Source organism: Pangasianodon hypophthalmus, chromosome 5 (assembly GCF_027358585.1).
Source record: "Pangasianodon hypophthalmus isolate fPanHyp1 chromosome 5, fPanHyp1.pri, whole genome shotgun sequence".
Taxonomy (NCBI): Eukaryota; Metazoa; Chordata; class Actinopteri; order Siluriformes; family Pangasiidae; genus Pangasianodon; species Pangasianodon hypophthalmus.
The window spans coordinates 16,386,587-16,414,231 of record NC_069714.1 but is presented as its reverse complement, the minus strand read 5'-3'; the positions used below and the strand labels follow the sequence as shown (position 1 = coordinate 16,414,231).

General features: G+C 37.3%; 2 protein-coding genes across 2 annotated transcripts in view; one reads left to right on the top strand and one right to left on the bottom strand.

Moving 5' to 3' along the window:
• lmo7a (LIM domain 7a) overlaps positions 1–4,161 on the top strand; it is a 33,432-nt gene extending 29,271 nt beyond the window's left edge. Inside the window, 8 exon segments of the mRNA XM_053233950.1 lie at positions 178–219; positions 380–435; positions 597–755; positions 1,062–1,254; positions 1,517–1,741; positions 2,160–2,268; positions 2,774–2,876; positions 3,458–4,161. Coding sequence (XP_053089925.1) covers positions 178–219; positions 380–435; positions 597–755; positions 1,062–1,254; positions 1,517–1,741; positions 2,160–2,268; positions 2,774–2,876; positions 3,458–3,480 — 910 coding nt within the window. The 3' untranslated portion in view covers positions 3,481–4,161.
• A 16,785-nt stretch (positions 4,162–20,946) lies between these two features.
• kctd12.1 (potassium channel tetramerisation domain containing 12.1) lies at positions 20,947–23,321 on the bottom strand. The gene has a single exon (XM_026911647.3). The coding sequence runs from the start codon at positions 22,988–22,990 to the stop codon at positions 22,121–22,123; it is 870 nt and encodes a 289-aa protein (XP_026767448.1). The 5' UTR covers positions 22,991–23,321; the 3' UTR covers positions 20,947–22,120.
• Positions 23,322–27,645: the final 4,324 nt, after the last annotated feature.

Here is a 27,645-nt window from a genome sequence, read left to right as displayed (position 1 = left end):
AAGTGCTTCTACCATTACTGCATGGTTTTGCTGTGAATGACAAATACTCACTGCTGTGTGTTGTCATGCATTAACAACTAGACCACAAACCACAACACAATCTTTATTATTTGTGCACATGTGTGTGAATGCTATAAACCTCTGCTTCTCTGTGCTGCTTTTGCTGTTTGATCACAGTGATGTGGAGTATACTTTCCCTGAGCTATCCTACTCACACAGGTAAATTTAATAATTTATTTGCATGTGACAAACTGTGTTTTTGCTTTTAAGAAGATTAGCTGCCTAATTAGAAAAAAAGATGTTTGGTTCTGTAATATATATATTGGTTCTGTAAATCCTATATAAATTTTGTGACCATTTTTTATTAACAATTTTACAGGGCCAAGTCCAAATCTACTCCAGAGCTGGATGACAAAGAAAGTACTGATATTAAAGGTCAGTATATGTGCCATATGTGAAGTTATATCAGATCCTGACTCATGAAAGTGACATTGAACAAAGGCTACACAGAAAAAGTCTGGTCTAATGAAGCTAATTCGCAGAACTTACAACTAGTCAATACAGAGCCGTGTCAGTGTGTGTGCGGCTGTATGCAGGTGTGTATAGCAAGCACAGGGGCCTGGCAGGTTGGCTTCTGGAGGAAGAGTTACGAAGGAAGAAAGATCCCCATATCCTGAGACAGCAGGCTGCATCTGAGCTGGAACTAGAGAGGAGAAACATCCTTAGTGCTATGAGATACAGTAATCCAGAGAGAGGTGGGCCATGGCTTGTGACCATGTCAATTATGAAGCCCGGCCAATCACCTGATCAGCAAAAATCTATGATCATCAATGTAATCAAGTCTGATTGAGAATGTGTTCTGTCTTCACCATGAAATCAATATCCACCAGAATGTGATTCAGGATATAAAAGCCATGTATGCATGCCATACATGTGAGCCAACTGTCTGATTACAGCAGCTTCTGCAGACTTGAAATGAAGTGGTGCTTTGTGCATGTATTTCTATTTATAATTCTATCTCTGAGGTCCTGAAATAATGTCAAATGATGTCTTGCTTCCAGCTGTAAGCAGTGGTCTGGGTGAGAGATCTCTGAGTAAGAATAAGAATGAGCCGGTATCTCAGGCTGAAGCAGAAAGGCAGCAGATCATTCAGGACATGAAGAAGAAGACTGCATTGTTGACAGACAACAGCTGGATCCGTCAAAGTCCTACCACCAGTATGAACAAACAGCCAGTCAACCTTCCCATGAGGAGGTCAGTGTATGTTATCTTTAGCTAAGATGACAGGATCAAAAAAGTATGTGGATGAATTGAAGGACAGTGGTCAGTGTCTCTGGACATTCCTATTTTCCTATAAACTTAATTTCCTTGTGATATACTGACATATTTAAAAAAGCCTTAAGTCAATGCAAATATATAGCAAACATACGTAACGTGGCATATGACGTTCAGTGTAATGCTATAATTTTATGAAAGTGACTCATTGTGTGATTTGGCTTTTGTGCTGGCTTGGTAGAGGTGAGTCTCTGGATAACCTGGACATGACAACAAACCGCCCTTCCTGGAGGTCATCATGGACTCCGGGCACCACTTCCTCCATCCCAGACTATAGCCGTCCTTATTCCTCTCTCGCTGGCTCTTCTTCTTCATATCAATCTCTGAACTCCCATAGACCATCATTGCCCCAGTTCACATCCACCACCGCCACAAATCCCGAGTCTCAGCCATCCTCACGAAACAGGTACTTTGTGTACATTGTTTTAAAGGTTAGAAATGTTCTGGAACATTGTGAGTCAAATGCTAGAGCTGCCGGAGTCTCACTGTTGGGCTGTTGAGCAACAATCGTAACACCAGGGATGCCCTGTATATTTTTTTAACCATTTTAAACCATTTTAGTTTCAGCAACTGTGAGCAAAGCCCTCAGCCTTACAGTGTTACACTGGCATTATACAATGACCAAGTTAGGATTTAGAAAACATTGCTCTCTAGGAGAATAAAGTTAGATGTAAAATTAGATGCATTCCTAGGGCTTTCACATTCCATTAATGCCATGTGTACTGTATCATGTCTAGAGTGCCTGAACACAAACAGAGTCATTTGAATCATGTGGTGGTTCATTTTGTTGGTCTCTCAGGTCATGTTTACATTCTATAATTTAGGTCAGTCAGTGGCAAGAAAATGTGTACTTACTGTGATATGCCACTGGGCAAAGGAGCAGCAATGATCATCGAGTCCCTGGGGCTATGTTATCATTTGCAATGCTTTAAGGTGAGAGTTCCGAACTCCCTTCTCTTGGGGTTCGGGTTAACCTGGCTGCTAATGGCTAATGTCTAACCTGCATTACTCAGACCTTATTAATCAGATCCTTCTCACTTTGCATACATGAAATAGGAATAATTGACACTAACATTTTCTCTCTCCAGAATGGTTGCATCTGCATCAGGGTGATTGTAACAGTCCAGCTTCTGTAGAATTCGCAATTTATCTCATTGCATTTCCTTCTTCTATATCTGTGTAGCAACATAGTTGCATAATCCCTGCTGGGCGCCCCACTATCACAGCTTCATAAGGGTTATATGCTTGTATCTATTTTTATTTTCTGCTTGTTCTTGGGCATGTTGGTGAATGGTTTCCTCTCATATTAAGGTTTTTTTATTATAATAGAGATAACTTATTACCTCGCTGAGTCAGAGATCATCTGTACATTTTGGTGAGTATGCACTTGGCCTCCACACAGTCTTCTTACTCTGCGTCCCTGTGTCTCATATTTTAGTGCATTCAGTGCAAAATTGACCTTGGCGGCTCAGAAAGTGGAGCTGAAGTCAGGATACGAAACAAACAGCTCTTCTGTAACTCCTGCTATATGCGAGTCAAAAGTAAGCCATCATTTACTCTGCACATAAATAGAGACGAGTGACAAATTAAAAGAAAAAAATTAGGTAAAGTGTCTTGGGTTAGCATGAAAAGCTAGAATAGTGCCTTGGCACAGAGTCTACAAGTCTCTGGAACTGTACTGGAGGGATGAACACCATTCTTCAAAAAGATATTCCATCAACTCGTATGATGATGAGGATGCCTAACCTGTCAGTCCAAAATCTCCCATTGGGTTGAGATCTGGTGATTCCAAGGCCATAGCATATGATATACCTAATTTCTATACTCGTTAAACCATTCAGTGAGCCCTTGTACCCTGTGGATGGGGACATTTTCATCCTCCAACAGGATAAAAATGTTTCATCATAGTGATCAGTCAGAATAACTTTGTATTGATTGTCAGTGATGCTTCCCTCTAAGGAGAAAAATGAACCCAAACTACATCAGCAAAATGCCCCTACAGCATAACAGAGCCACTGTTTTTCATTTAATTTGTCGCCAGTCTGTATATCAAAGGTTGAACTAAATAAAAACAGAATTCTGGTTGTTTTAACATCACGGAAAATTGGTGTTCCCTCCACAGCAGGGCAGCCAACTGCCATGTGACCTCATGGGATTACAGCAGATTGAGGAAGAACCTGGTCCAGATACATAACCATGAACACTATAACTAAAGTTATGCATTAGGACAGCACTACGGGATGACAGTCAAGATAACACTATAAACATCTGTGCTTCCTTTTTACCTATTAGAGGGGGAGAGGTAAAGTTATATGTTTCCATAAAGTATTACTGAATATGCTTGCACAAAGTACAAGGGACATGCATTTACTTAGTAGCTAGCAATGTATTTGAAATAATTATCACTGTCTTCTTCACAAATGGAAGCTCTGGATGATTTGTCATGAGGGGCATATGTCATGAAGGTCTATTTTGTAGTAATTTTTGGAGTGATAGAATCTGCTGTTTCTGCTGTCTTCTCTTTCTTTTTCAAGTCTATCTTCATCAGACCTCTGTATGTTATGGTGTGTTGTCAAATATCCTGTAATATTCGTCATTGTGCCTTTATGTTTGTGATGGGGAAAGATTATTTAGAATAAATATATTAAGAATGTATTTAAAAGTGGCATGGTTTGTAGGAAGAGTTTTATGGAATTCATTTAAGACAAGTACAATTTTCCACAAACTAAAACAATCTTATACATACAAAAGAAATTGTATTCACCAATATTTGTAAATAAAGTGACCCAACCAAAATGTATGGCTTAGTATAAATCTGTTTATATATTTTGCTTCTTGTTGTGTTTGTATGAATTTTAATAGGCTCATAATCTATGCTGTGTGTGTCTAAGGATTTCTGCACATCTTAGCACAATGGGTTATGTGAGCAGAGCAAACATGGTATGGACTACGTTTTATTAACGTAGTCAGTACAGTAGTACTATCATTTTCTGGACACTTACACTTTATTAACATACCATTAATCAGTTTACATTTGCGCATTATATGCAACTAAAATGTTATATTGATGATGGCATTGGTAGTAGCTTTGCAATTTCCCTTCACTGGAAGTAAGGGGCCCAAACTTGTTCCAGCCCCTGTGCACAAAGCGAGGTCCATAAAGACCACGGTTAGTATGGAAGGACTCGAATGGCCTGCACAGAGCACTGACCTCAAACCCACTGAACACCTTTGGGATGAACCAGAATGCCAACTGCACCCCAGGCCTCCTTGCCTGAATTCAGTGCCTGACATCACTAATGCTATTGTGACTGAATGGGCAAATCCCCACAGCCACACTCCAAAATCTAGTGGAAAGCCTTCCCATAAGAGTGGAGATTATTATAACAGCAAAAAGGGGACTAAATCTGGGATGGGATGTTCAAAAAGCACATATGGGTGTGATGGTCAGGTGTCCACATACTTTCAGCCATAAAGCATATTTCTTTTGTGATAGAAATAGTTTCTGTACAGTACTGCTATAATGTTTTTGGTAATATAACACAATTTTTGATTGTTTCTATTTTGCCATTTTATTTGAACAATAGAAAATGTACCCATCAAGTGTAAAACAGCAATATAAGCATCTGCATTGTCTGTAAAATCACTGGGACTGCTGGTCTAAAGTCTCAATAATAGCTGAATGAACTGTCATATACTTCAAGATGGAATATATCAGGATGAATCTGACCACGTTTTCAGCAGTACTTCATGTTCAGAGGCTCTGAATGAATTAGTTAGTTGCTGCCTTAAAACCATCTTAACTTAAAAAATTTTAGTGCTCTTTCATTTAGGAAGAGACACACTAAAACATCATCCTCTACTGTCCATGCAAAATAGATCATTTATATGCAGCCTCACAAAGCCCCTGGATATTGCAATCGACTTGCAGTCAGTGATTGAATATTCACTGAAGATTTTTTGTGAAATGAGGATTTACCTCATCTCACACACCCACCACCATCCTCCTCCTTCTACTGCAGGTTAAATTCACTCTAATTTTAGTAGGCATGACTGATGGCACATGAATCCTTTACCATGATGTGCTTATTTGTGGTGAACATCTTGTTTACTGTAGTGCAGTGTTTTTCAAGCCAATGAGGCAGATTAGAGAATGTTTTATGTAACATTTGAACTTGTAAAACTGTTGACTTCTTATACAGTATGATACACAGTAAAGAATAATTAAGAGCAATATTTTAAAATATTATGGCAATATTTTAAGCTTTTTGGCAAGATTATTGTATTTGGCATGCAACATTGCATTCTATCAGGTTTTCGTATTGGAACAATATAAATATGTGTGCAAGATATGAAGTAAATATGGAAGTAAATAAAACTATTGTTCTAAAAAGGCTTAAATACTGTAAGACAATATGTAAAAAGGTCAAGAGATTGGATCTTGCAGAGCTGCTTCATTGTCAGTTGGAGCAATTGTCTCATCTTTAAGCTGTAAAGAGCTTCACCACAATGTTGGATTTGATTGATTGCGGGTTTATACACTGACCCTGTGTAAGCTACATACTTAAGATGCGTGGCTGTTTCTTTTTGATAAACCAAGATATATCCAAACAATTTGAATAGAAGAGTTCACAATAGAAAGTTATATGGCCTTCTAGTGAAGTAATGTGATTTAATCAAGAGTTAAGCCAAATACATTCAGTATTGATCCCTTACTCTAAGTAGATTTTCATTATCACTTCTGTCTGAATAGTTTTAAATAGTTTTATTGGATTCATAAGCATACCTAAACCAATGTGGAGTGAAGTCACCAATAATGAATTTATTTTGGCAATTTGAATAATGCATTAATTTTTACTGGTATCTTCTAGTGTGCCATGTTTCACATCAAGCCTGTCAAAGTTTGTTAAGATCGAATCTCCATTCATTTGACTGCTGTAGGGAAGTCTGCTGGCTCTGCTGAACAGAATAATATTGTGCAGATTGCTCATTATACCAACATTTAATAAGCTGGCAATCTCAGTCTAATGACCTTCAGTCATTCTTTAGTTGGCGCATTGTGTTTGCTCTGTTCTAAAGCACCAAGAGGAGGCACATATGTCTAAATTTAAAGTGCCTTATGGTGCTGAGAAGGAAGTTTTTCTAAAGAAAAGGAATTATTCATTCAGGTGTGAGAATCAAAAGTGATTTGAAAAAGGTCAAGGCCTCTATTTCACAGTCAAAATGTGAGAGGTGAAGAAGAGCGTGCTATTGGCAAGTTCTTATTAAATTTCTTATGAGAGAAACTGAGTAGGCATGTCTGATCAGATTTTGTCATTTCATGTTCTGATTTGTAATTTCCCTTGTTGGCATAATTCAGATATTTTAGAAAAAATATTTTACAGTATCCTACCCAGACACAGCTGGAAGATGCAGATATGCTTCAAATGTTATTATGCCCTAGCCCACTATAAACCTAGCCAGTAATAATAAATGTTTTTAGTAAATGACATGTTTGGTTTATCAGGCATGTAGAAAAATTATAGGAATAAAACAACATTAAGTGTCTTAGTAACATATTGCACTGCTACATGCTCTCAGAATGGCTTCAGTGTACCTTGAGATTGATTCTACAAGATAGACAGATCACTTTATTAACCCCAGAGGGAAATTCAAAGAATACAGCAGCAATCAAAAAGTAGAGTGTGCAAGCAACAATATTCAGAGTAATAAAAATAAACATAAATGTATTCAACAATAAAAAAAATTCTAAAATACAATACTAGATATAGAGTGAGTATAGCTTTATATACACAGTCTTCTGAGTAAATGTGAAAAGTGTCAGTGCAAATACTGGCGTATTACCCCAGGGAAGATGAATGATTAGCATAATATATAGTGCAAACAGTGCAAAACAGCAGGTATGGAACCACGGATGTGTAGCACAGTAGCTGTGATCAACAGAGCAACTACAGTTGTACAGTTGTACAGTGCACTAATATTATGAGTAGCATCCATGCAGTAAGCAGAATGCAACCAAGTGCAAAAATGTAACATATGTCCAATGAGCGTGCTCTAGGAATAGGCTCTAATGCAAGATAAAATCCCGGCACAGAGATAATTTGTTGTATTGTTCCTTGCTACAGTGGAGCAGAATGAGCCTGTTTGACCAGTGGAGCATGGACGGGATGTAACACATTGTCCAGGATGGATAATAGTTTGCTTAGTGTCTTCCTTTCCACAACAACCTCAGAACTGTCCAGGGCCATCCCAGGCAAGAGCCAGTCTTATTTATCAGTTTGTTGAGCTTCAAGCTCAACATCCTGTCCCATGATGGTTATTGGACTTGTTGTGGTCCTTTTCTTCCTGAAGTCAACCACCATCTCCTTGGTCTTGTTCACTCAACACTGCTCAACAAAGTTGTTCACCAGGTCCCTATACTTCTCCTCCTGTCCTTCCCTGAAGCATCTGACCACCACAGAGTCGTCTGAGAATTTCTGTCACGTGATCTGACTTGTACTGAAAGTCAGTGTTGTATATGGTGAAGAGTAATGGTTCCCTGTGGTGCTCTGGTGCTGCTCAGTAGCTACTCGAACGGGCAGCTCCCCAGCCACATGAACTGAGGTCTGTCTGACAGATAGTCTGTGACCCAGGAGATTATAGAGGTGCTGACTGGCATTCTACCCATCTTGTCACTTAGCAATTAGTACGAGGGGTTGGATGGTATTGAATGCACTTGAGAAATCAAAAAACATGATTCTTACTGTGGTATTGTCGCAGTCCAAGTGTGAGTGGGCTGTCTGTAGTAAATAGATTACTGCAATGTCCATGCCTACCTATGGCTAGTAGACAAACTGGAGGGGATCCAGGAATGAGCTCACCTGAGTGAATCTCTGAAACTGTACTGGAGCAATGAGCACTGTTCTTCTAAAAGATATTCCCTCTATTGGTGTTTTGATGATGGTGGTGGAGAGAGTTGTCTAACACATTGCTCAAAAATCTCTCTTAGGTGTTCAACTGGGTTGGGATCAGGTGACTGATAAGATAAGATAAGATAAGATAAGACAGGACAACACATTATTAATACCAGGCAGGAAATTTCATTAAATTTACATCATTTTCATCCTCATAAAACCATTTGGTGAGCCCGCATGCCCTGTGAATGAAGACATTGTCATCCTGGAAGAGACAACTCCTATCTAGATAGAAATGTTTCATCATAGGTTAAAGGTGATCATTCAGAATAATTTTGTTTTGATTTGCAGTTACACTTCCCTCTATGGGGACAAGTGGACACAAATGATGCAAGCAAAATGCACCACAACATAACAGAGCCACTGTTTTTCCTTTATTTTGTCACCGGTCTAAATATGTGTCTACAAACTGTTTATCTTAAATTATTTAACATTATTTAAAGTACTAATTTAAATCATAACTAATTAAACATTTTTTAAAAGCTTCCTTTATAATATTATTATAATATGATATTCATAATATTAATATTATTAGTAATAATAATATTAATTTTCAAAACTGTGGAACAGTGATGAGCAATGTAGGTCTGGTGTGGCAATCTGGATGTCTTTCTTGAGGAATCATTCTCAAGCTTCCTATATCTTACCAATGCCATCATACGTAATTCCCCTCCACAGTTAATTAGAATTTTATCAAAAAAAACCCTTCAAAGCCAGTGCACATTTTAAACTGTCTTTTTTATGTTACCCATATCAGATTGGCTTTTAAAATATTCAGACTGCTGAAATGGCAAAAGGATGACATCCAACATGGACTTCATTTGGGTCGCCAAAGATAAAACATTATCAGGCCATCAAAAAAGAAAGCAATTTAGCGATATTAAAATGTAGCCAAATAACTTGCCTATATGTATGACTAGTGATTTCTTAGAAAAATGTTGCTATATATATAAATATTCTTTCTCCTTTCCATTAACTGTGTTAAGTTGATAAGACAAATTTGTGCCAGGAATCGGTGAAATACAGCTCTGTTGATCCTACAATATCCTATTGGTCTTGTGTGAACTGTTAAAATGAAATAGTGAAATAAATGAAATCTTTTCATAGTGAACATTTCAGTGGTTATCAAATAATATCAAATGATGTGTCAGGCACAGGCAGGATGAAGGTGTAAGGTCTTATTAAGAAACAGCAAAGTAGACAAATCCAAAGGGCATATTAGAGTCAAAATCGTGAGACAGGTGTTCAACAAACAGACTAGACTAGACAAGGCTAAACTCAATAAACGCGACAGACAAGGTCAAAAGCAGAATAGTGTGCGCAAAATGAAAAAGGCTCATTAATGACCCTAGTCACAGAATGTGCGTGTTTACAAGGTCTACCTCTTGGACTTGGAGCTGAACAGTGAGCATGGGATTTTCTGATGATAAACAGATCTAGGGTTAGGACTCATCTCTCTGCAGGTCCATTTCTCTGCCAGTTGATGAAGTACTGCATACATTCATCAACATCTGGAATCTACAATTTCCTTAAGTGTGTAGTCAGGTTGATAGAGAGGAGGTGGAAGATAGTTTACTGGGGATTCATGATACAAAGGACTGGCTACCAAAGGTTTTAGTAAGGACACATGGAATGATGTTGATAGGTGTTATTGTACAGGCAAGTCAAGCTCGTATGTTACTTTGTTGATGTGTTGCAGTGTCTTAAATGGACCAGTGTATTCATGCATGACCTTTCTACAACAATGACACACACAAGCATCTATAGTGGAAAGTCACGCCCTGTCCTCTGGTTCAAACATAGATGAAGCTGCACAGTGCTGACTTTTTCTAGGTGTTGATGTGTGCTGTATAAGACATTCTCATGTTGTCATTTGTGAAGTGCTGGAGCACTGATGGTGGTTGCAATCCAGGGAAAGAGGGGAAGCTGGTACCCTAGCACACACTGAAAGCTGGGTGGTGAAGTAGTGTGGAGCGTTCTGGGCATATTCAGCCTGAGGTAAGAAGGGGACCAATCCTCTTTATTGTCAGCACAGAAAGTTCTGAGAAAACAAACAGTTGTTAAACTTCCTGATCCACCAAAGTTTAGTCAAGCCTTTAGCAAAGAAACTAGCATTTCAATGTAGTAATTCATAACTGCCATTGTTTTTCATATCTAAATATTACAGAAATGTTGCCATGCCACAAAATTATAAGAACAAAATAGGCTGGGTCTCAACACTGCTTGAGAAAATGGAGAGAGTGGTCTGTGACGTCAAGGAAGGTGAAGTTGTCTCTAGGACCTTTAAAGATTCTACTGTAGGTAGAACCATACAACACATTGTTTATCAGAAAGTACTGCAGACTAGAACCCTTTTAGGAAACTAAAAACCCTTAACTACACAAAGAAGCCCTTGAAAAACCCATACATAAGACAGAAGAAATGACAGTCTTACAGCAGTAGGATGCAGTAGAACAGCAGAGGCAAAGCAGGTCTTTATAAAGGAGTTTGAAAAGGAGTGCACACCATGTCAAAAACTTGTCTGACTGTCCATATGTTCTTACTTCAAAGAAATGTCTGGCATTTGAATTAGCACAAAGAAAAAACATTCCAGTCACCAACAATTGGAAAGAGGAGGGTTTCTCAGGTAACCAAAGTCACATGATTCAGTACGGCAGCCAAAGCCATCCCAACATACATAAATAATTATTTTGATAGAATGCAAGTGGACATTAAATTAAATGGATGTCTTAAATTCTTTTAGGTTGAGAGTGGTTCAACAGTTTTAGGGCACACCACCACCACCACCTCTCAGCTTGTATACCAGAAGCAAGATCTTTAGGAAGGGCTACAGCATTCAGTCAGATCACAGTGGGGGAATTCCCACTGGGGGGAACGGGCAAGCTTTAATTTGATTGATCTTGTTTTGCAGTATTAGGATTTTTTGCATTATAATGAAATAATTATTTTGTTTTTAGTTTGAAGTAGTAAGGACCACGCTTATGAGAAATCATATTACCGTAGTTTTTTTTTGTTTTTTTTTTGTCACACATGTATTTTAATAATTTCAATTGATAGGTTGATAGGAGACACTCTGAAAGATGCCTATCTGTATTCATTTTACTTCTGCCTCATTTTTTACTTTTATATTATTTTTTTTACAAATCTTTTATTTTACTGCCATTCTCTCCTATATCAAGTAATTTCTTTTTTTTTTAACAGAATCTGGATAAAATGTATGAAATGGAGCTTAAATGATCAGTGGAAAATGCATGATATGAGGTCAGCTGCCTTTGACAGGTTGTCTGGATGATAAAATATGCAGCAGTAAGGAAGAGACAAAGCATGACTTGAGGAAAAGGCTTAAACCTGGCATTAATGTGTCTTTCAGTCAGTATAGCCAGTGCCAGTGTGAACAGCCCATATACGTGTATATATAGGGCTTCTGTGAAAGAGCCGAACTGGTATCTGTTTGCAATGACTCATATGGATGCAATCCACGAGGAGAGGCTAAAAGAGGGTTTGCAGAAATATTTCTCAGAACTTTGTTCATCTTCTGGGTGACACCCAATAGTGGAATTCTATTTCGATCCTGATGTTGAGTGCCACATTTTAAAGCATGTTGGTCATTTAATAGGTAATTTATGATACTATTTCTTTTCATTGTGAAGAAATTAACCTGTTTCTGACATGCCCAAACCTAGCCATTTAATTAGCAGATCATTTAAACTGTCTGACACCTCACCAGAAGATCCATCCATTCATTCATCCTCAGTAACTGCTTTATTCTGGTCAGAGAGGCAATAGGAGAAATACTAAGCTCAAAGTACATAAAGTAACCCAAGCTCAGGACAGAACCTTAAACACTAGAGTGGTGTCACCCTGTAGAAATTCAGCTATAAGCTGAAATATAAGCTATAAAATGTGAAATATTAACAGAAGCTTTCATTGCTCAACTACTGAGTGACTAGTCAAAGGCCTTTTCCTCAGAATTTTTATTAGTTCTACAGGTCCTCTTAGCTTAGCTACTGACCTGGTTTCTTCAAAATACAACATTTGTTTCTCCTCCTGTACTGAGAGATCATGATTCAGACTTTTACTGCACTATCTCACCTGCTGTGTCGGTCTTAGACTTCCATTTTATCGCCTGCTGTTTGACTTTAGAATCAGTGATCTTGGTGATGATGATAATTATACTCGTATGTTTGGTTTTATTTGCAACCTTTTAAAATCTCTTCTGTAATTACAGCGCATACTCTGGGAACTCTAAAATATAAATGTAAATCTCATTTAGAAACTATAGGCTGAAATGTAGTCATACAACAGTTGTAACAGAATGATGCTTTCATAGCATCTACATTCACAATGCTTTTTATTCTCAGCAATCCTGTCACAAGTACTTTACTTATACCAAGTTCTAACTTTTGTAGGCCTACTGAATGAATAGATTTACTTACACATTAAAGAAAGAAGAGTCCTGAGTACCATTCAGAGGTGATGCCTTATGCATGTCTCCAATTCATTCACAAGGCAATATTTTAATGGTATCATTTATATATATATATCGATAGATAGATAGATAGATAGATAGATAGATAGATAGATACTAAAGTGTTGTATGACTAAAATTCAGCCTATAGTTTTCCAAATGAGATTTACATTTATATTTTAGGATTCCCAGAGTATGCACTATAACTACAGAAGAGATTTTATAGGTTACAAAAAAAACATACATACAAGCATAATGAAATGCAAAGGTATAAACTCCTGGCCACACCTAAGGTTTTTGCTATCTCTCTTATAGATTTATGTTGTTTTTTCAGCCTAATGATGGCCTCCATCACTTGGGATCGCATCACATTGAGATCTCCTTGGACTTCATATTGGTAGAACAGCTGCCAAATGCCAACTCAATACCTGATATCAACTCCAGACCTTTTATCTGCTTCATTTGTCTTGAAGTAATTCAACTTTCTTATATTTTCTCATTTTCAAAATGGTGTTACAAGTATAGTGGAAGCCCAAACCTTTTTATAAACATCTAATCTGCACAGTGAAAAACTGTTGTAATTGCAAATAGATTGCACTCTGACCGTAGTTGTTAAGCTATTTATTTTTGCACTTTACTTGAATACAGAGTCATTGATATTTACAAGATTGACATAACCAATTATAAAGATACCACAGAAAATATATTGTCATGAGTGTCTATGACAGTTCACATCCAGTGATATATTATCATATATTATCATGATATTATGACCAGTAATTCATGATAAGGTCATGATAGCCATCATGTTTGAAACCAAAACAACATACTAATTTTTGTTTTTGGTGAGAAAATGTCATCAGTTGTAAATCGGTGCTTTCAATATATGTAAAAAACAATGTAAATATAACCATGACAAAGAGCATTAACAACAACAGCTTAAGCTAATCATCTGTTCGTGTTTCATTGTCATATAGCATAACAAAAATAAGAAAAAAAATTATTCATAAAGGGATTATGTGTAACCATATTAACAATTAGATTAGCGTGTTGATGTGTGATCGGGAATAAAGTTTTCAGTTATAAGAAAGCAAAACATGCACAAAGTCCTTTTTATTCTCTTCCTACATTTTGTCAAATGGTATGATTGTCACGTATTTCCCTCCCGCAATGAGCACTGCATGCAGAGGCTCTCAGCACGCATTCTTCCGTGTTGTCATGTGTTTGTTTACATTGCCACTTGTGTTTTGTTTTGGTTCATGTCTTGTCTCCTCCCATGTCTTGTCAATGGTTGTCTCCCTAGTGTGTCTTGATTACTCTCACCTGTTTTCAGTTTGCCCCTTAATTAGTTTGTGTATTTAAACCCTTGTGGTTCTTTGTTTGGAGTGAAGTGACATTCAGTGTTTAATCATCTGACTGAACTGTTTATTCAGTAATTGTTATTCTGGGTTTGATCTCATTTGTTTCTTGGTTTTTGCCTTTTGGATTAGCCCAGTTCATGTTTTTGCTGATCGCCTGACTGTTGCCTGTTCTCTGTTTTCTACTTTGCCTCATGATTTGGATTTGTCTGCCAGTTCTTTAATAAACATTAACTGCATTTGTATCTATTTAAGTCTACTCTTCCTGATAATCATTTGATATTGCATGTTTATGATGCGTCCATGAGCTTACAAATAACATGTCAAGATAAATCTCAACCTTTTATGAAAAATTATACTTATCTAGATATTCTCTTGTATTGAAGATGAAGGATTTTGCTAGAAGAGTAAAAATATCATCTGCGTATAAGCTGATTTTATGTTGCATGATAAATGTCATTGATGTCATTGATGTCTACATCTTGGCATATAGCTGCAGCTAATGTTTCACTAGCAAGAGGTGTGGGTGCATCCCTGGTATATCTGTGCAGTGTGAAACTTTGTGTTAATAAAAACTGTGGCCTTAGGTGAAGTGTAAAAAATCTGAATTCATTGATTAATCCAATGATTAAACAATGATTCTCTTACACGTAATTTAATTAATGTGGGAAATACGAATTTCCAATTGGCTTTGTCAAAGGCACTCTCTGCATCAAGTATGACTGGCTGTTTCTAATTTTTGGTGTGATGAATGATGCATCAGGTTAAGTAGGCTGTGCATGTTAGTAGTTGAATGTCTGCCTTTGATGAAGCCTGTTTGATCTAGGTAGATTAGTGATGGCAAATTCATTGTTACTTCCCCCTGTCAATATCACTTCCTGTGCAGGTCTATGCACACACTGCCATTTGCAGGCCCCATATGGTGAAGCAGTGTTTTTTCTGATATTGGGTTGGGGGTAGGGGATGGAGAACAGAGGCACTTAGTGAACCTGTGCTGGGAGATGTGTGTGTAGAACATATGAGCAGTGATTAAACCTGTACACCCTTACACATACAAAACTCATTAATTTTAAACTAATTAAGAGAGAAGTAATCATCTTAAGTTCTCATCTTAATGTAATATGTAGGTTGATTATATTCGGTACTGACAGCTGAAATTTTGTGATGAAGGTTAAAATGTTATCCAGGAAAAAAAAAACTTGTAATGCAAGTAATACAAATAATTATACCAAATAGAAAATAGATCAATAAATATAAGCAAACAAAGTAAACATGAAGCAAATTATGTGTAAAGAGAGTAAAGCTGGTCTCATAAATCAAACATTCATGGTCTTAACTGCCTCATCCATTGTTTCTTAATTCTGGTCTGAGAGTAACTCTGCACTGCAAATGTTCACCCTGCTTCAACAGTGAAATCAGGAAAAACAGTAAAATGCAGAATGCATGTTTCTCTAGGACCTGGATTGGGAAACACTGGCCACCACCCTTTAATAGAGCTCACCTTTGCATTTCAAAGCAGTACGTGGCCACTGAATCTAAGAACATGATCAATATTTCATGCTTGGACATGCAAATTTCTCTTTTAAATTAAAAAAAAAAAGATTCTCTGTGATGCACTTGCTTTTCTCTGTGATGTTCCTACCATTTCTTAGGATATTTTCTAGATCTACAAGTGGTGAGATGTATATGGAACAATGGATATCATTTAATATAACATTTTGTGCTTTGATAAGACCTTATTCTTGACATTCCAATGAAAAATAATGGTGACCTGCCTTCCAAATATTATTATCATTACGGTAATTAGTTTCTCACTTGCTTCAGTGAATAATTGCACCTAGATACTGTAGTCGTGTACTTAAGAGCTGCAGCTGTAATCATAAAGCCTTTCCTATGCTCATCTCAGCACTCTTTTTCACAATATGCTCACACTAAACTTTATTTCAACACACTTACTGCTTGACTTTATAGTCTACAATTGTGGAAGAGTGATGATTTATAATCCCACTATCTGGTGTCACCCAGAAGAGGATGGATTCCCTTTTGAGTCTGGATCCTCTCATCATTTCTTCCTGATGTTGTGTCAGGAGGTTTTCTTGTCACTGTCGCAGCTGGCTTACTCTTAAGGGATGTACATCTACATCTAGATTTCTGTAGAGCTTCTCTTTGGCAATATTTATTGTTAAAAGTACTATACAAAAAATTGAATTGAAACAGGTAAGCTTACCTTTAAAACATTTTAAGGACAGATAGATATGCTTTTTGCCATGGTGCAAGTGCTTGATTTCCAGAGGTTAAAATGTGATGCTAAGCGTCAAAAAAAAACAAAAAAAAACTGGGGTATCTTGTAAAAGTCATGCATTGGAATACGTATGCACACATTATTAATATTATATTATTATTTTACATTTTATATATATTATTATTATTATTATTATATTATATTATTATATACAAATTATATATATATATATAATTTTATACACAAAATTAGGATCGTTTAACGTCATAAATTAACATTCATTAGTCCCTCCAGGACACAGGGATTAGCAATTATCTCACTCCCAATTCACTTGACACTCCTGCACCCTGGCAAACAAGCATTTATTTAGGAGCATGGAAACACCAAGTAGAAATCAACTAGTGAAGAGCATGTTAATTGGGAATTGATTAAGAGCAGTCTCTTCCTGCTTTTCGTCTTGCATCTGTAATGACTATGCTGGGTTTAAAGGTGACCTGAGGCAGATACACATCTCAACCCAGAGATTCATTTAAATTGTAAACAAGTTTAATGGCCTGCTGTAATAGAAAGCTGACACAGATGGTCCATTGTCAAAACAGCAGAGACTTATACCACTAAGATCAATACTGTTGTTTAGTGACCTGTTGTTTAGTGAACAAGAATACAGTGTTTGACACAATCTCAAAGGCACACGGAAGGAAAACAGCATATGTTATGTGTCCTAATTTCATCTGTCAAAAAAAAAAAAAAACAATTCAGATAGAATGAAAAAAACTATAAGGAAACAGCAAAAAGTGAATACTTCTGTGATTGAGAGTTTTTCTCCAAATCTGTTGTGGTATGTAAAATATTTTGTAGTGATATTGTTTTGCAACTATATGCTGTACATGACAGCATGATGAATTAGTCTAACTATGGATACTGTAAGTGAAATGTCATTGTTTATGTTATACTATACATCAGGGGTATTCAACTAAAATTTGAGTAACTAAAGGTCTAACAACGCACATAACTTCACTACTTCACTGAATGGCGCCAACATTTACCTTTTACTGCTCAACCATTAGTGATTAATTTATAGTTAAATACATATATAGCTATAGACATCAATCTAAAGTGGTAATGTTTTGTTTTTTTCTGGTGTTTCATATAACCGCTTATGACTAGCGACACAGACTCTGACCAGACAAGCCATCCATTTTGAACTTGCAGCAAAGAATAAAGGCATACTTCTCTGCTGAAACGTTATGTTGTTTTTTTTTGCGTAAATGAATTATATCTTAGAAAATCTGTGAAAACTCTTTTCTTTCTCGATGAGCTACCTTCATATAAATAATTTGCATAAAAGCATGTGACTGGCTGCAACATTACCCAACAGATGATGTGGAATGTTTAATGTTTAAAAGACTGGAGTTACTGAACTATAGTCACTTTTGTTTATATGTTGATCAGCTCTGCTACAGTATTTTTCAAGTGCTCAGATCGATTAGTAAGAAATTGATTGCTCACATGCCTAAATACTGTTATTCCATAGAGCTTCATTTCTGGGATGCCTCATTGTGAACAAAAATATTAACCGATCCAAAGCCACCAGAGCCAACAGCTGCTTAAAAGAAATTACAGAACACCCCTGCTGGTCTCTACTTTAGAGATTTAATGATAATTGATTTGTGAGATTCAGTGAATACATGCCAGGCAGCCCATTTGTTTGAAAAGTATTGGTTTTTCTCCCCATTCATTGTATTCTTTAGGTCTAAAAGGGAACGTTCTTTGTCTGTACTATTGATTAATACTTGTAATTTCTAACAGGTACAGTCATTTCCTGTGAGGCAAAAGCAAGCTATTTTGAAGAGTGTTGGACTAAATGGACAGGCCACAGCATTTGTGGTGAAATTGTTCAGAACTAAAAGGGACCGTCTTGACAGAGATGGGTTACCATAGATTTGCTATTTATTGAAGCAACTGGCTCAGCTACAAGAAATGTTGAAAGTGCATATTGATTTACCTTCACGACGCAAAACAGATGAAATAGAGCATTTTACTGAAAACATGGGCTTAAAAAGAACACAAATGCATCTTACCTTTAAAGTAAAATATGTCACATATATTTATTTTGGTATAATTCTCTTTTGTTCACTTACAGCAAATAAAAAACAAAATAATAGTAGCAGTATGATAAGGTTTCTAAAGAGTACTTGAGGTTTTTCTTCTGGAAAACTACCTCACACTGGCAGTTGTTTGCTTGAACTGTGACCTTATCAACACACTAAGTTTTGTGTTCTTAATTTATCAAATCATATTTACTGTCCAGAACACCACTCTGGAATATGAGATGCCACAAAAAAGTGATACTTTGATGAAAAACTGTTAGAGTTGATCCTATTTACAATTCAACTAGTAATTAGTTACCTTTTTTTTTTTTTTTTAAAAGTGTGAAAAGTGTTGCAGAATTATATAACCATCTTCATAAACTTACTTCTAAGCATTGTTTAAGCACTCCAAATATAAGAACCATCTGTTGTGTAATTTGTCATTTACTATTTCTATCCTGCTGGTCCATTTTTAGTCCTTGTTCCACAGAGAGAAAATTGTCAAACACTTCTTTAATGCCAGTGAGCATGTAGGGATGAAATGTTCGATACTCTCTCGCAGGCAAACAGAAGAGGCACCATGAGCACAGTCATGCATGCAGATGGCAAACATGCACATACAGACACAATAGACACACATATTTGAATACACACATATACACATATACACAAAGCACACTTTTGTGCTCTGCAATTTAGTTTTTTTTCCCCATCTCGGCTCATAACCATCAGACTGCATGGTAATTATGATAATTAAATCTGAGAGCATCATCATGTCAGAATAAAAATGGGAAGATATGCAGAATGGGCTTTTCACAGCACTGATATTCTACACAGTGTCAAATGTGGTTTCTGGTAATTTAATTAAAGGTAGTTCTAGTATTCATTATATCCATATCTCTTTTGTTTTTTAATGGATGGAATTTAACTTTTGAAAATTTACTGAAAATGTCTTCACATGACATGGTGAACTCCTGAATCTCTGAGGGGTCTTACTATGTAGAGGATGTACACACTCAAGCACAATGAGGTGAGTGGTGTAAGAAGAGCTTGAGGAATGATGTTTGAATTTGATGCCAGGAATAGAACTGAATTTTAGTTTTTAAACCGGCACATTTCTTGTATGGAGCAATGTGATGTTTTGGGCAAGCATCCCTGTTGCTGCTTAGTGAAGGATTGCAATTGTATTGTGAAGCTCAGTGATTCTGTATAGAAAAATACAACCAGATGTGTTGATTAGCAAACTGGAGCAAAGACTTTATACCCCACTAGAAACATTTTTTTTCCACAAAAGGCCGGAAAGCAGAGTAAAGTACACATGATTCAGTTAGCAATAGACCGCAGAGCAAACATACATACCACACCATTTTTAGAAAAAAGCTATTATAATTTTACAATGGTGTGGAAATGCATCTTTCACATATCTAAGAAAGCTGCTGATATCACTGCTCAGTGCACAATAATTGAAAAAAGAAGAATAAATAAGATGAGGCCAAAATAGGAAAGAGTAAAAGTAAGCAGTTTCATAATTGTTGAAAAGTTTTCATTCATTGATCTCTAACAAGAATAACATTAGAGAGTTTTGGAAAGTTTACACTAAAAGAATGGGAAAATGCGCAGCTTTATGAATAATGATGACTCCATTGACCCCAGTGTATGTTGTACTAAAATAGGCTTTGTTACAGGTAAAAAGCAAGTGGTGTTTAGCAGCAAATAATTTCCTCCAGTCAGAATGTATAGACACATCCAATACACAAAAATACTTCTGAGAATAAAGACTCAGCTTCATTATTTATGCAGAGCTATATTGTATCTACTGTGTAATTAAAGCTCTTTTTGTTGTAGAGTGTATATGCAAAACATTTAGAGAATTACCCACTGGGATATATGTGTTTGAAAACTCATTTTTAACACAGAACCTAATTAGAACCAGCAGGTTGGCCAGTTTGGCTTAAACACAGCACTCTGATCTGCAATTCAGAGGAGATACCAGACAACTATTCAATAGAATACATTTTAAATGGCTTTGGGGAAACTCAGAAGCAAAAAGTAAAAATTGCACTATCATGAATATGCACATCACCAGAATTCTGAGGAATTAGCATACTTCTAGGAGGACAACCTAAATAAATGGTGCCAAATGGCTGCCTAGAATAGTAAAAATGCATCTTTTATTCTAACCATGATAAACATCAGATATGTTCCTGGTACAGCACCAGTGAATAATGAAGGAACATTGTCTTTCTAGGACACAAGGTTTTTCATTTTGTCCCTCAGGCAATCTGTCCCTCTCTCACTGCAGCTGGAACCTTTTGTTATTTACACTTGAAATGATAATGGCATCATAATATGAGAACAGCTGCACCATTTGCATCTGAGCATCACACACCCAATTTGTGTCACAAAAACGGAAAGGATCTACACAGAAATTGAGTAGGAAAATCTCTGGAAGCTTGGCTCTTTAATATTCAGCATAAGAAGCCTTTGTAGTTTCTTGCACCAGATGTGTTTTTTCTCTAAATTTTTGGTAATATATTTTTTTCTCTTTATAAATCTCAAATCTGCTCAAAATCACACCCCGTTCTATGTTTATAGACCGACACAGCTCTGCTGTAGCTCTACGTGTTTATATACCAGAGTTGTCACATAAAGCAGGCATGCCATCCAGGAGTTGTTTGCATAAACCTTCATTTTCCTGTACAGTATCTTATCTTCTAAGTTTTAATCTCTGTGTTAAAGTATTATCATCAATATTAAACAAAAACTACTATAGTTTGTTAATGACAAGAATAGAATTTTATTTAATATCTTCAAAACATTTAAAGCACACACATGTAGTTATAAGAAACATATTAATTTAGAGCACAAGTCTTAACAATACCGAAATATCAAAACAGTGTATTATGAATGGAAAAACAGTTCAGAAGCAAGAAGTGTGCACAGTTTTAAAGGAGTGTTAGATTTGATTTTTCTACCAGATCACAACAACAGTACAAAAGTCAGTGGAAACGGAGCATGCACATTAACAGAGAGTATGGCAAGAGCTGTTGAACTACTAGTCTGATAAACAACAGATGAGGGAGATATACAGTCTTTATTGATAGTTTATGGAAATCCTATGCTTTTAGTCTAATGCATCATCATGCAAGAGGTCATCATACATCCAATATACAGCTGTAAAAGTTTAAGCTACACCTTACTCCATTTGGTTTTGTTAAATATCATCAAAGAGGCTACTCAAAATCTTTACAGGCATGAGAGCACATGCATAAGGATTTTTTTTAATATTATAGGTTAAAATTTTATTGTAAACTGTTTTAGTTCCATTATCTCTGGTGTGCTCGGTAGTTGCTGTAATAAAGTCTAGTGGGCAATATGAAATAATCTGAGATCTTTAATACCTGATGTCCTGTATTTAATGGTTTTTAGTGGTCATAAAGTAAAGCTAACTACTATGCAGTAACTTACTAAATCATTAAAGGGATGTGCAGGAGCTACTGTCTGTGACATGTATTTACATAACAGTGAATTAGCATCTATAGTGTTGAAGTAACTCAGTGGTACAGTGTTCACTTCTAATAACCTAATACACTATTAGGGTTTTTTTTTCTCCCTCCGTGTTTGTACCCTTCCACATGAATGATGCACATAGAGTTGTACACTTCCTGGGAGTGTTAGTCCCGACAGAACACATACTCTGTGTAACTCGTCCAGATTTTGTCCTCGCCCGGGTCGTTGCTCGCGTAAGCGCACGTCCCTGTGGAGCTGCACGCGGCCATGCGGAAGCCGAACTCCGTGAGTCTGTCGAAAGCCTGCTCCAGGAAGTTGTATTTGAGATAATAGCGGGAAGTGTATCTCTCCGGAGGCCTGTCCGGGTCTCTGCTCTCGTTCAGAGTGTCTCCGAACACCTCTTTGGCGAGGGAAGTCTTCCCGCACACGGTGATGCGCGCCACGCGCCTGAACTTGGCGTCGGTCTGAATGTCCCTCCCGATGGTGTACGAGCCCCTGTAGCCAATGGTGATGTAGCCCGACTTTCTGACTTCCGCCGAGGTCGAGTGCGCCATGCTGAGTGCGGAAAGCGCGCGCGACGCATCCCAACCGGAAACCGCGGCACCGTGCGCCATCACCTCATCCGAATCGCTCTGATAGCAGCTCTCTTCACACACTGAGTCGTCCTTGCTCATTTTAGGACTCAGACGCTTGCACAGCTCTCGCAGCTGAAAAAACTCGGCCTCTCTTTGCAGGCGCTTCTTCTCCGGGAAGTAATCTGGCAGCACCAGGTTGAGGTCGCGCAGGTAATCTAGGATGTAACGGAACAGAAAGCCGTCCCGGTCCAAGAAGAAGCGCCCTTTGCTATCCCGCGCCAGGTCCTTGGGCGTGTTCTTACTGAACATGCCCCATAAAAGAGAGTCCGGCACTGCGAGTAAAGTTGCGCGTCTTGTCACGTACACCTGGCCACCAACATTTAGCTCGATAATCTCCGAAAACGCAGAGCCAGGATCTGCACCGTTAGTTATTCCACGCTGTGGATCCGCCAAAGCCATGTCGTCTTCAGCAAAGATTAGAGCTGTTCGTAAGCGTGAACTGAGTGAGGTTTTTTTTTTTCCTTCCACAAGCCGGTGGAGCTAAGGGCAGGGGGTTTGATTAAATAGGGTGCGTGGGAGGAGATATACAGACTGCTGAGAAGCTCTGATCGATGACAGACGTTAACCCTCTATCGACAAACGAGGGACCTGCTGGTGGCAGGTGTGTGTCAGTGAAAGCCGTCGCATATTACATTGTAAATGTCTCTCTCTTAAACACACGCACACACACACACACAGAGACCTCTGGGGGAACATGGTGATGATGAAGCACACAAAACATAATACATCACCAAAACACACAGGAGCAATATTCAAACTACGTGGGCTTAAAGATGTGTTCGTTTGTTTGTTTGGTTGGTTGGTTGGTTTCTAAGAAAATATGTGCACAAGTGGTTGCTCGTTTCCAAAGAATTCACAATAAAACTATAGGGAAGTTTGCCATCTGGTGTTGTTACAAAAAAATTCAATGTCTCAGTTGATTTACAGCAAGGTTCCTCAACTTTAGTCCTGGAGGGCCAGAGTCCCCGCCCCAACATACCATCTAATCATTGTATTTAAACGGTAAGTTGAATTTGGTGTCTCCCAAGAGGAAAATAGTACATTGTGTGTCTAATAATGTGAATAGTGCACACTGTTTTTAAACCCCGCAGCTCATCTATTTCTGTGCACAATTTGTGTTAGTCATCTGACCACAGGATGCTGTTGGTTGGATAGGTTTTTTTGGTTGGTGAACTGTACTTAAGCCAGCTGTTACACTAAGGTGTTGAAAAATCCCAAGCAACACTGCTGAGCATGTGTTCATATCAAAGACACACATACTACCAGACCATTACCATGTCAGTGTCACTGCTTTACTGGAAAAGTTCAGCAGAAATAATATCTGGTCAGCAGTAATCCTGTGGTTGTCTCCTGTGATTAACTGTGTACCTACACAGTGTACCAAAAAAGCTAAGTGTACCTGGAAAATAGCCAATATAGGAATTAGGTTGGTGTACTTAATAAACTGGCAACTGTTAAGTAAAAGTCACTTAGTACGATGGAACAAAATACATGCAAGAAAGGCATATACTGAGAAGCACAATCAATTGTAGGAGTCCATATGTGAACATTTGCAAAGAATATGAGTTGGACAACCTCAAAGCCAAATGAGAGGAACTACAGACAACAGAAAACAACAAAGCTCTAATGGAAACTCCAGGTACAGACAGATAAACCCATAAGAGTGAACCAACCAGATATAGTAACAACAGATAATGATAATTGGATATTCCAAACTAAACAGACTACATTATCCAAAAGAGAAAAGGAGAAGCTGGGGCAATACCACAAACTGAAAGAGGAACTAGAGAGATTGTGGAAATTAAAAAAATACTTTGTTGTACTGGTCATAGGAGCACATGGTATTATGACAGATGAGTGTCTCCTGCAGATTACTGAAATGACAACATCCATCACATTTCATTAATTGATTATTACATAATACAGGGTGTCCCAAAAGTCTCTATACATAGGAGACTATGTACGTCAGCACCACGTCAGTTGTGCCGTCGCCAGTGGATGTTCGTGGATGTTCACTTCTCAGGTGGTCCGCAACACTTCCTGTCTTTTTGAATTTGTTAATAATTTTGGCAAGAGTGTCGTGTGTGATGTGCTTGCCATGTTTCCTGTTAAAGTCCGCAGCAGCCTTGCAACAGCTTCCCGATCCAGCCATAAGAATGATTTCAATACGTTGTTCTTTTGTCAAAGGCATTCTTAAAAGCTATCTGAAAAAATATAGAAACTAAGTATGAAAAATGTTGGAAGACATTTTGTTAAAAAGTGTTAATTTCCCCTATGTATGGAGACCTTTGGGAGAGTCTGTGTCTTCATCTTTTAGAGTTTGCATTTTCATGTGTAATTTATTTATTTATTTATTTATTTTAAATAGACTCCTATTGGGCATTGTTGGTACTGACAAATCTATACAGTTCTTCATAGTTTAAAGTCTTCTCATATAAATACTTCTGTTTTTAAACTTGAAGAAATTTGATTGTAAAGTTACAGTTAAGTTCCTTAATATTCACTGAGTCTCATGAACTTTATGACTACATGTCATTCACCTGTAAAGCAATTGGTATGCAAAATTGTTATGAATCACAATTCTTATGAGAGTTTCTCATGTTTTCTATGATTGCATTGGGATTTCATGCGGTCATATGATTCACATGACTCATGCATTGTATGGTTCTTTATAACATATGTCTTATTCTCAGTTAGGTGATTTAAGGTGAAGTAAGATTTCTTTTGCCATGTATGATTTGATATCCATAAAACAATCAAAAAGAGATTTTAAGGTGTGGTCAGCCCAAGGGTTCAGTGGGACTGTACATTACAATGTCCATTTAACAATGGTAAGAAATTCCTGAACAATTGTATATCCAGTGGATATACACTCACTGAGCACTTCATTAGGAACACCTGTATACCTTCCCATTCATGCAAATATCTAATCAGCCTATAATGTGGCAACAGTGCAACGCATAAAATCATGCAGATACGGGCCAGCAGCTTCGAGTAATGTTCACATCAACTATCAGAATGTGGAAAAACATGATCTCAGTGATTTTGACCATGGCATGATTGTTGGTGCCAGACAGGCTGGTTTGAGTATTTCTATAACTGCTGATCTCCTGGGATTTTCATACACAACAGTCTCTAGAGTTTACTAAGAATGGTGAAATAAAGAAAAAACATCCAGTGAAAAAAATTTCCATTCTGCAAGTGGAAATGTCTTGTTGATGAGAGAGGTCAATGGAGAATGGCCACACTCGTTTGAGCTTACAGAAAGACTCCAGTAACTCAGATAACCACTCTGTACAATTGTGGTGAGCAGAAAAGAATGCACAACACTTCAAACTTTGAGGCAGATGGGCTACAACAGCAGAAGAACCATGTCAGGTTCCACTTCTATCAGCTAAGAACAGAAAGCTGAGGCAGCAGCAGGCACAGGCTCACCAAAACTGGACAGTTGAAGACTGGAAAAACATAAAAATTTGGCATCAACAGCCCAAATCCATGGATCCAACTTGCCTTGTGTTGACAGTCCAGGCTGGTGGAGGTGGTGTAATGGTGTGGTGAATGTTTTCTCGGCACACTTTGGGCCAATTAATACCAATCAATCATTGACTGAATGCCACAGCTTGTTTGAGTATTGTTGCTGACCATGTGCATCCCTTCATAGCCACAATTTACCCATTTTATAATGGCTAATTCCAGCATGATAATACACCATGTCGCAAAGCAAAAGTCGTCTCAAACCGGTTTCATGAACATGACAATGAGTTCAGTGTTCTTCAGTGGTCTTCTCAGTCACAAGACCTGAATCCAGTAGAACACCTTTGGGATGTGGTAGAACGGGAGATTCACAGCATGAAAGTGCACCTAAATATCTGCAGGAATTGCGTGATACAGTCATGTCAACATGGACAAAGGACTGTTTACAATCCATGCCATGAAGAATTGAGGCTGTTTAGAGAGCAAAGGGAGGCCCTACCCAGTATGAGTATAGTGTTCCTAATAAAATGTTCTATGAGTGTATATGTAAAGAAAATAAAAGCCTACACAATCTAAAAGAATAAAATATACTGTTCCATAAAAATACACCAATTTTTTGTGGGGAACAGGGCTTGGTTGGTCAGGTGTACATCCACAATCCATTATGTTGGCAAAAATCAGTTTCCCCATAGACTTGTGTTCTGATTAAACAATTTTATGTTTAAGCAACATTTCAGATTCTTTGTGTTTTCCAGTGATTGTTTGTCTGGAATGTGCATTTGTGGCAAGTTTCAAGTTTGGGATATTGCCTTTTTTTGACGTGCTTATACATGCTTATGTACTACTACTACTACTACTACTACTAATAATAATAATAATAAGAGCATAGATCACAGATTATTACATACTGAGAAGTATGCAACATGAAATGGAGAAATAGAAGCAGTATATTTATCAAAATAAATATTAATCAGTTGCAGTTACCACTGTGAATAAAATATTTTTTCTTTTAGTGTTTAACTGTGATTCGAAGAGTGTAATGAATAAGATGAGACTTTGCGGGAGTTTGAGAGATGTAATAAACTACCTGTCTCCAACAGGTGCAAGTACAAGCACATTGCAACAGTTTAAACCAGAGTGAGGGAACCTGAATGTATAGGTAGGAAAGCAATAAAAACAGAAAGAATATAAATGAAGCTTAGAATTTGTAAAACCTTCATTTTAAGGAATTTTTTAAATAGAATTATTCACTTTTACGCTTATGTAACCTTATGCCCATTCAGCTAAAATGAATCTGGGTAAAAAACAGAGAACAGTCTTTTTTTTTTTTTTTAAAACCACAGAAATGAGGAATAATCATGAAACAATGTATGATATAATAGTAATTCTACCAGGCGACAATTACGAAATCTACTAGTAATGTTTACCTCTTTATTTCCAAATATACTTACAAAATACCAGAGTATATACCAGAGTACATGTAAGTCATACGTGACAGATTATGGCATGACCCTTAAAATGTGTTGTGAAACCATGTACTTCTCTGAGGTTTTTTCTCTGGTGGTTGATTCATTAAGGAA

Coding starts and splice junctions, on each gene's coding strand:
- kctd12.1 (XM_026911647.3), bottom strand. CDS start 22,990: ATGGCTTTGGCGGATCCACAGCGTGGAATAACTAACGGTGCAGATCCT.